Source organism: Apteryx rowi, unplaced genomic scaffold (assembly GCF_003343035.1).
Source record: "Apteryx rowi isolate R43461 unplaced genomic scaffold, aptRow1 scaffold_233, whole genome shotgun sequence".
NCBI lineage: Eukaryota > Metazoa > Chordata > Aves > Apterygiformes > Apterygidae > Apteryx > Apteryx rowi.
Window position 1 is genome coordinate 34,259 of NW_020448675.1, and position 11,894 is coordinate 46,152.

Here is an 11,894-nt window from a genome sequence, read left to right on the forward strand (position 1 = left end):
CACACTTCACTGTCTTTTTCTCTTTTCATTTAGCAGGGAAGAGTTTAGTTTACATTGCTTCGTGTAAAATAACATTAGGAAGTCAATGAGCAGCAGAAGCTCACAGCAACATGCTGCTCCACAGCGCAGAAAAAGCTTTGTGCAAAGCTACCAGGACAAGGGGGCCGAGGAACCACACGGGACTGGGCTGCTAAGGGTCCTCGGCAATGMAGTAACAAGGAACCTGCTCCTTCTTACCTTTTAAAGCAGCACGTCTAGAACAAGCGAAACACCGCGGACTGCAATACGGCTTTAATAGACAATAGCACTTACCTGCTACCTGCATTAAGCACCTCCCCTGGGAAGGCATGGAAACACAAGCCAAATCAAAACTGTGCATTACACACAGCAAGAGCAGTTGCTCCTGCCTCTCCTGCTCAGGCCGGCTGCTGCCAGGCGCGAAGAGTTTCCCTTGCACAGAGGAATTATCCCAGGCCATGAGCAGACTCTGYCCCACAGGAACTCCAGAAGGAAGAAAAAATAAACTGAGAAATAACAAAGCTGAATGCCAGCCTACTGCACAGCCCGGCATTATCTGGGCGCTACCCTAGGCAATTCAATGAGTTTATTGAGATCAGTATTCTTCTATTTGTATATACACACAGGAAAGAGTGAAGGACAGAATCAGCCCTTTATTTCCTTCCTCAGACTGCTCCTCCCACCACCGTTAATGCCAAAACCTTCTTTAAAAGGGGTCACTGCAAAAGCGGGTCCTTATCAGGCACGGTAACCTCAGACCTACCGTGAGCTCTGCTGTAAGGAAGAGCGAGGCTTGCCATGAAGGTCAGGGTGAAAGTGCACAAGTATATTACGATCCAGTTAAGTTTGTAGCCCATTTTCAGCATAAGCCTATGCTAGAAAAGTCGTTTGTACTTTAATCAGAGTAGCACAGACAAGCTGCAGGACTCCAGCTCTTTGAAATATGCTCAGATTGGTCCAGATAATTCAGTGAAAAACGAAAAGCTTTGAAGTTCTTGAATCTGGTAACAAACGCTCTGCTATGTGAGGACAGAGATGTGGCTCCCATGCAGTCTGTCACCTGCCAAGCCAAACCTCCCTCCAAGGGCTTTGCAAGTGTCCCGTGAAATGATCTCAAAGATTTTCTTCTTCCTCCCCCTCCCATAATGCTCTCATAAAAAGCCTCCCAAAGTAAAACAAGGACAGGATTAATTTATCTGGTTTGATTTTTGTTTTTTAACAGAAAATAGTTCAGGAAAACAATTTAGAGCCTTGCCCTCAGTATTCCTAAAATCAATATAAAGAAACTTATTTCATGCAAAAGATCATTTACAATAGTCATGACAAAATTACGTTTACCCACAGTAGAAATATACCCAGTCTTGCCACGTATCAGAGGTTACACCAACCACTTGAAAACCCTTTCTTCCGGCAAGCAGTTCTAGAGAAAGAAACTTCAAATTCATCCTCCAAAACAACCAGCTGACTCAGAAATCAGAACAACTCAAATATTAAGATTTGATTTCCCTGTAGGATCTCAGTTTGTTGAAGTAATCTGTAATATATCTACTAATAATAGAATAAAATGAATGAAATTACTGCAAATGGAGTAGCAGGAATTTAGAACTAAATGTAGAGTATAATTTAGTTTTATTATAATCAGTTCATAAGCTACATCTTCATCTCAAATACCTTATTAATAAGAAAATTAAATTCAAGTGCAAACTAATGACAAGGGGTTTTTTTGTCAGTTGGAAGCACTTCCCTTTGGAAAAATGAAATTAGTCTATTACTTTTTTTAACAAAGCACAGGAAACACTACAATATACTGGTATCAAATAGCATTTGCATTAATATGACTATTATTATGCACTAATATGAATATGCATTAATAAGACAGCAAAAATCTAAGCCAGTAGTACTCTAGCCAAAGTAAAAATTTTATAAAAGTTACTCTTATCATGATTTGAGCCTCTAGTAAGGATCTAGAGATACTAAGTGTGAGATAAGTTCAAAGCCTATATATAAATGAAGGAAATGAAGAAAAATAGGCTTTCTTTTGAAAAAGAAATGAAAAAAAAGCTTAAGTCACTCCTACTTATATGGCATTTACTTTTATTCCAAAAACTAGGGAAAGCCAGATTTTACCTATACTAAGTCCCTTACGAAGAGGGCAGGATAAACAGTATCACAAAAGACACACTCCTTTTCTGAGCTGCATAAACTTTACACTGTGATTCTTTCTTTAAGTCTCCTGAACACTTAAACCTCCACTCCATTCGGATAATTCCATCCATTCCTCAAACCTATCCTTGGTTTGTATTTTGGGTTGGCCACGCATTTGTTTTTTCTTTTGCCCCCTATCAGCACCTCAGTGCATTTTAAAGGGATGATCATACTACTGGGTATTCGCGCTACATGAAATACTCGTAGAAAAAAGCCTGCATATATTGCAGAAAATATCGACGCCATAAATCCACTCTGTGGAGTCAGATCTCAAGATAAGAATGAGTTAGAGAAACCTTAGGAGAACTGTTTAAACAAGAATGAGAATGTCTCTAGATTATGTAGATGAAAACCACTTCTATCATCTATGAAACGTAGCTAGTAACAAACCCCAGTTTCAGTGCATCTCCAGCTGATGTACACAAAGGGGGAATGACATTTTACAAAGGCACTGTATTTTTTCTGCTCTTTCAAAAATGTCTCGCAGCAGTTAATGGAAGCCTGCCCGCTTGCAATAGAAACTCCTGTTAGATTTGGTTCCTGAGAACACAGCCCAGTACAGATGTGTGATGGGGAGGGGGGTTGTTGTCGTGGATAAAAAGGAATACAGGCAAAGCTCATATGCAGATTTATGAAAAATAAATTTATTACATAACACCTTGTTTTTAACAATGTTTAATTTTTTTATTCAGAATACTTGCGTCATTCATGTAAAATAGTTTGATACAGTACATTGTATGTAATAGTTTTTCCTCATAAATTCTAAGGCTCTCCTAACACCTTGATCCTTTGCTGTAAGAATGGCACCCCTAAACAACATGTGAACATTTTAAAAAAATAATTAACTGAACAAAATTTAAAATCCACTACACCAAGCCGGTTCTCAAAAATCATGACGAAATATCTGAATGGATGCCGCACCTTTTTAGGAAATATCATTCATGCTTTTTTAATCCCAAAGCATGCTCACAAATCATTAACACCAACAGGAAAAAATAAAACACTGTCTATGACAATCATTTTAGTTTGTTTGCTGAACCAAACATGTTTATATCAATGACAACATACTTATTTTACTATCAAATAGCAGCTTTAATACCAGTCAAGTCATAGATTTAAAAACAAAAACAAACTTATGTTGGAAATTAATCTTTGGGAGGTTTGTAATTGCTGGAAAAAATGCAAACGTTTTCATGTTCTTAAAAAAATCTCATTGTAGCAATTGTGTTGGTCATAAAACATTGAACTATGTGGAAAATGAACCAACCCACAAAAGTCACTAAAAATAAACGTGTATCAAAATTATTTCAACTGGAGTCATGGTTATTTTTCTTTTTTGCCATGTTAACATATACTGTATGCTTCAAGTACCAGTTCAAAGATGTTGTGTACTATTGGTCAGATAAAGTTGTTACATCAAGAGAATTCACCACATACGACAACAAAAATGCTTGCCCCTAGCACATTTCACAGCTTCAACTGCTACAGACTGTCACTGAAAAAAACCGCATCGGTCAGTCTGAACCATGTCAGGTAAACTATGGAAGTAGCATATCCACAACACAAACTGTGCTAGCACTTTCTTTTCAAGTCTAACCCAAAAACAGGTACAATTTGGGAGCCACTGCTCCATGCTGTGAGAAGTGGTGCAACTTGGCGACGAGACGTTTTGACGGTGGGGTTGTACAGTACATTCGTGTGGCCCAAGCCAGGTTCCAGGCAGGCAGCGGCACAGCCAGTCCCGCAGCATTAGCAACAGTGCATTGACATTATTCAAGTGCAGCTCAGTACCGGTGCGTCTGGTGCGAGTACTGTGGAGGCTGCTGGGAGGTAGTTGAATATCCCATGCTGCTCTGTGGCTGTGATGTGCTTGGTCCAGGGTTGGGATAGGCAGCATGGGGATTGGAACGCTGCAAAGGGGCAAAGCAGAGGAAAATTAATCCTTTGTAACAGGTATGAGTGCAAGACAATTTGGTTTACCTGTTTATTTCTTCAAGAGATACTAAAAGCCCTCAGTCTCAAACCAGCTGCACTTGAAGGGTTCTTTTAACTTAACTTACACACAGTAGATGCAGATGTGAACATCAGCAATACCAGATTGGAAAGATGGACAGTTACTGCTGTACCGCTGACCATCTGAACATGAGAAAAAACTTCTTCACTGTGAGGGTGCCAGAGCACTGGAACAGGTTGCCCAGAGAGGTTGTGGAGTCTCCTTCTCTGGAGATATTCAAAACCTGCCTGGATGCGATCCTGGGCAACATGCTCTAGGTGACCCTGCTTGAGCAGGGGGGTTGGACTAGATGATCTCCAGAGGTCCCTTCCAACCTCAACCATTCTGTGATTCTGTGTACAGTTACCCATCCTCAATTACTTCCTGTGAAACAGCAGCCATCACAACCAAAACTCCAGTCAACCCTCCAGAGAGCTATGGCACACCAGCATGTTAAAAAAGGCTACCACCAGTAATATTAGCGATCTTCTCCACTCGGTTCCTTCCCCCTACCACGAAGGCGTGTTGGGGCTGGAGTTCAGAACTGGGAAACTTGCTACTGATAAGCCACTCTGAATTATGTGGGAGACTTTTGTATAAAAGGGATAAGCTTACCACCCTTTTGCAGTGTCTAGGAGGAAAGGCTGAGAGAGCTGTGACCATTTGGCTAAAGCGTCACTAACAGCAGCCTTACAAGTACTTGAAGGATAGTTAAAGATGACAGCCAAACTCCTGTCAGTGGCACCAAATATTTCACTCAGTTCACTAACAGGCTAGTATAGCACTGCAAGGACTTGTCCAGAACCGCTCTGAAGTCTTCCTCTGTGGAGGTTTTCAAGACTCAGCTAAACAAAGCCATGGCTGACCTGATCTAGCGACAGCAACGGTCATGCTTCAACTGGGAGGTTGGACTAGATGGTCTCCAGAGGTCCCTTTCAACCAACATTTCTGTGATTATTTACAGAGTAGAGCATTCACCACTGCAAGAAGCTTTGAGCAAACCAGCAACAGCCTACTTCAGTTTTATCCTAAGAGTTAGTTGTTTACACAACATGTATTATAAAGAAAAAAGGACTGTATGTGGGGCTTTCAATATAAACATGTGACCATTTAATAATATTTAACATACTACATAATTTCCTTAAGTTACTGTGCTGTTTGACATCTGTTACATGTTAGTTTACACACACACAAATTTTGCAGCTTTTAGAGACTGCAGAGGTAACTTCTGAACTCTTGATAACACCAGACGCATTAGAATTGTTAGCAGAGGCAGCTCCTAGTACAGGTCTGGGAAATTTCTCTGCGGTGAATATTCTAGGACTATGGCTTAGCTAACAAGACCTGAATATGTGAAAATACAGTGAACCAATATCTGAGAAAAGTAAAATATTAAAATAGCTTTAAAGATTTTATAAATTAGAACATAAAATAATAAATAATAGCTCTCATTAATTTTTTTCTGCCATCCTGCATTTAGAACAGAAATTAGATTCAGGATGTTGAGACAATGGCAAACATGGCAAAAAAGAATTCAAATTCTACTTAGGAACATATGCTCTTAGGACTGAGCTAATTCTCTAGGGGTGTACAGGGTAAAGGGGGAAGAAAGGGCTAGACTAACATTTACTGCCAGCAGGAACAAATCAGCACTGCTGAACTTCACTGCTAACACAGAGACTGAACTTTCGTGACATTTGACTTCAGTCTTGAGAGATGGACTAAGTCACTCATCAACAGAATTGCCAGAGGGTCACCCTCGAATACCTCTCTGTATGAAAAATATAGGATGTATTTAATGGAGCAAGTCCCTGGATGTTCTTTTTGCCCAACTGTGGCTCCTGTACACAGAAAAATAAAAAATATCGCAAGTTTAACCTTCTAAAAACTGACCATTCATGTTGGTTTTAAACTTTCTGCATCCTGACTTCTAAAATAGATTTTATTTTATAAGATAGGGCCAATTAAAAAACGCAATATTCTTTCACGCAACTAGTGCAACAAACGGCTTTTGTTTAAGAACAGATGTAAATATCCAGTCCTCTCTGAATACCAATAAGCACCCAGAGGGTTATCACAAGCAAAAGCGGGATTGCTCCAATTTGTTCAGTCACATTGGCTTTGGGAGTGTCATGTTGCAAATTGAAAGGAGAAATCAAGGAAGTCTACATACCATGTTATCTACTATTTTTATGCATGACAGAAAAGGACATAAGGTCAACTTGCTCTACAGAGAGTAATTTGACTTCTGAGTGGATGGAGAAACTGTCTTAGTAAGTCTTGCCCAGGAGACGGCAATCCTTCTTCACAAGCTTTACATGGTGAATTTGAGAGAACTAAGGAATGAACAAAGGGACAGGTGTTTGATTAAAACAGAGAGCTGTATTGTAGTATTTGTTTGCCGTCTCCTCAAGTTGCAGGATCAGAAGCAGAAAATTTGAGGATTTTTTTTCAGGGAGACCTGAAACCACCCACAGGCAGCTTTTAACTGCTTTTGTTCCAGTGACAGCAAGTTCATGTCTCACCATATTTCTGAGATGCCTTAATCAGAGAAAATCTACTCCTCGCCTTCTTGCAAGGCTGGCAGGGGGAGGGAGGGGGAGGCGGGAAAAGCCACATTTTTTGAAAGCCAGGTGTTATTATGCCTTCTAGAGGGACAGCAAAAAGATTAGTCAGGAGCAGTCAAATCATTAGTAAGAACAGCAGAAGAAGCAGTTATCACTGCTCCAAGGCAAAACTATTTTGAAATTAAGGTTGTTGAAAAGGGCTGCCCCAGTAATAACCCTTGGATGGGTATCAAAAAGTACAAAAGGGAACAGCGCCTACCTCAGTTTCGGAGAGTTGAAAACAATCCAATCCCAACTCCCACCAAGGCAATTGGAGTTTTTGATTTCTCAACTAGCAGACCTCAGTTCTCACTCACAAAAGTGGCAGCCTAAGTTGGCTCACACTGCCAAGCTCTCACGTCATCTGCAGCAGCAAAATGAGGCGAAGGACAAGCAAATAGAGCAAGTAAATGGGGCTCCCTGACCCAACGCATGCACCCTCTGCATCCATTTCTCTTAGATATATGAATCAATGCGAGTGCTTTCTTAAAAAGACATACATAGAACAGAAGTAATAGAAAGGAAAGATCCAGCTCAAAGGCCTGGAAAAGGATTGACTTTTCAGCTTGTCAAATTAAAATCTCCTGTAAGAGAGCGTTCTGTGATGCATAATCTAACTGAAAGAAAGATTATATTTATATTTAGAGGCACCCCACACTGCTGTACCACAGTTAAGGCTGAAGACAGTTTTAAGCTTTTCTATCTGGCTCTAAAAAACTACATCATACAAGGAGAAAAACTTGAAAACTGATACGGTATTGATGTCCTGGGATAGATTTAGCAAAAGCACTTGGGGATTATCTCACAGTAAAGCTCCTGAAAATGATCCTAGTTTACATTTTTAGGTTCTTGCAAGTTTTGCACAGTGCTGGAAGTATATATAGATTTACATAAGGATGAGGGTCATGCCCCCAGGCAGCCTTTGAGGACATCTGGTACACTCAAGAACAAACTCTGAAACCCAGGATTTCAAAAGCCTTTGGTGTTTATGGAGAAGCAGTACATCAAACTGTAAAAAGCAAGTTGACAGCAGCAGTTTTACTGCCAGACTTTTCTAACTCTCCTAAGTTTTGCCAATGAATACAAGCATAGCTAAGTTGCTTCCAGATTTTTTTTAAGAAAAGGAATGGGAGAGACTATCCCTTTTTTATCTTTGAATTAACTGAAAACACTGTGAGCAACTTCTCACTTTCCCCTCTTTCAGTTATCCCCAAGACCCTCTTCCAATTGGCCTTCTGCAATGTGCACTCCACGTGAACCAGTCTTTAACAGCCCCTGCATGCTAACATTTCCTCCAGCGTGCCTCCTCTTGAGGCATTTTATTTCCTAGACTTCCAAAATCTGCCACCTCTTTAGCTGCACATCATTTGGAAAGTCTTCCTTTTCTGTAATTTCTTAGCTTGCATTAGGTTCTGTCCTTAACTTTCTTCGCCCTCCATGACCTGAGCGTGATATCATTCAAAACCACAAATTCAAGTATCATTACATGGGAAGATGCTCAGACATACTGCTCTGATTTCTTAGTGTTTAACCATAAGCTCAAATGCAGGCAGGCTAGAACACAGCTTTCAAGCTTTCTCAAGTCTTTTTTGTTTTTTTTCCCCTCTGCTCCCCTCCTTCCACACTCATTGATTGCCACCACCTCACCTCTTTCTTCAGACCTGCAACACTGGGCTTACACAGCCTGAAATTTCCATTGGTCTTCAAATACAGATAACATCACGCTAATTCTCTGCCATCCAAGATATTGCTTTCCAATCCATTTGCCCAACGAAAACTCTTGCCCAGATTCTTACTTCATAATTTGTTTATAGCAACATCCTTTGCCTCATGACACTGCAGGCTTGTTCAAGTAAGGAGTGGTATTTTAAAGTCACGAAGGGCTCTGCACAATAGGATCCYGGTCCACCATTAGCATTCTCTAATATGAAGGTAATAAATTAGTAACTGTAATAATCCTAGATATTGATTTCCTTAAAACTAACTTAAAAAGCATCAGTATATGAATGGACAGGCAAACAGACAACAAAACTCATTTGATATGAAAGATGCCAAAAAATACCAGCTAATACAGTGACACTTACAGAATTACTTTTTTAGGTTAAAAAAGTACTGTTGCAAACATGAATCTCAAAAACACAATATATGGAGAGAGAGAAAAAAAAAAGAAACAAATACCTGATAGTCTGAGGTCATAATAAGTCCACCTGAGGTAGTGGTAGGAGGAACAACTCTCACTTTTTTCAGTGGGGGTCCCTGTGTGTGACTGTTGTCTTGGTTCCCTGGATGACCAGTTCCATTAGTATGGTTATTGCCCTGCTGCTGCTGCTGGTTCTTCTCAATTGTTTAAACACAAAGAAAAACTTCAACTCAAAAGCAGTACACGAAGTAACATGAAAACAGGAAATAGTGTGAAAGCCAGAGAAGCATGAGTGTACTGTTCTTCTAATACTTACTTTGTCTCCTTTATCATCTGGTTCTTCTTCTGTTAAAAATTCTCGTTTTGGGTAAGGGATTTGACAACCTGCAAAAACACTGCCCCCCCAAAAAGTCTATTTATCACCATATTAAAACAGAATGGTTAGCCCTGTAAGATTTGTACTTCACCCATTCTAGTTTCAAATTGCCTCAGCCATAGCCTAATACCTATAACTAATGGAGAAGTTTCCCCTATCATACTTTCATCATATTCTAAACTTCAGAAAACCCATTCATATTTATTTTAAATCTTCAGTCACCTCTGAAACTATCATCTAAATTCTTGTTTTTCACAGTTTCTGGTGACAAGACTAGTGGCTGGAAAGGCAGACCACCTGTTACAAATCTGCAAGAGCATAAAGAGCTGTCTTAACCCAGTTATAGTTTAATTCATAATCTCAGGTCTAGAAGTACACCCTGGAAACTCCATTGACTATTAATAAAACCATCTGAAACAAAACTTCAGAACACCTAGAAATTTCATCTGTCAATTCATATCTCATGGACCACATGAATTGTCACTGCTGGTGCAAATTCAGATTTATCTGCCCTTAATCAGTAGAATATATTTATAATAAAGTCTCTGTATACCTGTTAGCAAATTATTCATTGTGAGCTCATATTAAAATGACAACTTAAATTTGAGAAAAAAAAGCCAAATGCTAACCTAAAAGCAGTTTCCACAAAAGAAAATCATTCACATGACAACATTAAACTACACAGGTCAGGAGCTGTTATAAATAATTTGGTAGCTTTTAGTGAAATAATGTCATTTTTTAATTAATTGCTATAAATATACATACCATATTTTATAAATTCCTCCCTAGATAATGGTAGAGAACGATACCCGGGAGGTGCTAATAGCTTTTCTAAAAAGGTATACAATCACGCTCTCTGGCTAGCCTTTTCATTTTTTTTTTCTCGTTAAAAATGAAATCATTCAATTTCCCTAAATTTTCTTCCTTCTGTAAATCTCCCTGCGCAAACAAACAAAAAAAGCGTCTAAAGAAAATGGATTTAAGCTGTGAAGGATGAAAGCACGGAGACAMAGAGCTGACTCCCCTCACCCACTGAATTTACAAAGGCTAGGACAGAAAAATGTCAACTAATTAGCCCATGTCATCTGGCACTCCAGAGCAGGGCAGCGGACCTGTGGGCACTGCGCACGTGTCTGCAAATATCTGCAGCGTGCATAATCAACCTGCCAGGGAGTAACAAGATTAGTGCTGGGACTAATAGGATCAACGTTCCATAAAGCAAGAGATTAATAAGAATGCTACTTAATTTTAAAAACCTCAAATGGCATTTTAGCAGCTATCGCTTTCTTTGGTTGTTAGACAGTGAGTGTTTAGCTCAATATTCACCAGCAGATATTTATAGCAGGGAGCAGACAAAAAGCACACGTTTCTAAGACATCTTTGAGTGTATTGATAGGTTAATAAACCGACCACTTACTCAGAGGTGGGAAGCGGATCTTCTAAGAAATAGGGGTCCTGCATAGCCTGTTCTGAGGTAATTCTCTTTATTGGATCCATAGTAAGCAATTTCTGAAGCTACACAAAATTAAACATAAAAAGCTCTGTGTTATCAGAACTGCTTACAAAAACTTCATTGCAGTATTCCTGAAAGATTAAGTGTTAGGATTTGTCTGAATTCAAAATCCTTACCACAAACGGCAACAGCCACGTTCTCTCCTGTTAAATACTCAACTTCCCATTGAACAACAACCTATTTTTACATATAAAGCCTAGAACACTCAGTTCTGATCACAAATGTTCCAACAAAAACATTCAAGGAGTCTCCACAACATACCATCAGTTTTCACTTCCCACAAGAAGATCTAACATGCACATATTCAGCCTGGTTCCTTCAACTACATTGCCCTTAATAGGTAGTATCATCATAGCCATATACATTCAAATTTAATAACTCTTAGCAATTAATAAACAAACGTGATTCCATATTCATTATTGCTCGTTATTTAGTACTCTCATATCAGTACAACTCCACTGTCATCCACAGTATTATAAAACCATAATATAAAGTCCCTCCTTAGAAATCTTCATGCCATAAAAGAAAGTGCAATCAACACACATTAGAAAAACCCAGCTGGACAGAAAAATACATGCTAGAATAGGTGACAAAGTTATCTGTTCTGAAGCACGTGGACTCTCAGACACATCTGTTTGTTGAATGCTGCTTCAAAGAGGAGTTGTGCAAAATCTTGAATTTTAGGTGGTTTTTTTGCACAGCATGATGCAAAAGCACTATAGAAGTGTAGCAATGATAATGCCTCCATAAGCTCGTCAAGTTTGAGCTCTGCTGCAGTTTCTCTATCAGTTCAAGACCTCAGCCTTGATCTCTGTAACAACTGCTGAATCACATCAACTGAATGGAAAAAAATTCTTTCTAAAATGCGTGCGTTTGCYTAAAGACAATGAAGACCACAGCAGCACAGCACAGAATCACAGCACGTTTGAGGCTGGAAGGGACCTCTGGAGATCATCTAGTCCAACCCCCCTGCTCAAGCAGGGTCACCTAGAGCACATTGCACAGGATTGTGTCCAGGCAGGTTTTGAATATCTCCAGAGAAG

General features: G+C 39.5%; 1 protein-coding gene across 16 annotated transcripts in view; it reads right to left on the bottom strand.

Moving 5' to 3' along the window:
- Positions 1-2,845: 2,845 nt before the first annotated feature.
- Positions 2,846-11,894, bottom strand: part of CDK8 (cyclin dependent kinase 8) — an 84,164-nt gene continuing 75,115 nt past the window's right edge. For 14 of the 16 annotated variants that reach the window (XM_026065873.1, XM_026065874.1, XM_026065871.1 and 11 more), the window contains 4 exons: positions 10,756-10,853; positions 9,279-9,357; positions 9,001-9,159; positions 2,846-4,133 (listed from right to left, as the gene is read on the bottom strand). In XM_026065873.1, coding sequence (XP_025921658.1) covers positions 4,008-4,133; positions 9,001-9,159; positions 9,279-9,357; positions 10,756-10,853 — 462 coding nt within the window. In that variant the 3' untranslated portion in view covers positions 2,846-4,007. Of the gene's footprint in view, positions 4,134-8,469; positions 8,744-9,000; positions 9,160-9,278; positions 9,358-10,755; positions 10,854-11,894 lie in introns of all 16 variants that reach the window. The other 2 variants (XR_003253518.1, XM_026065872.1) reach the window with 2 other exon arrangements.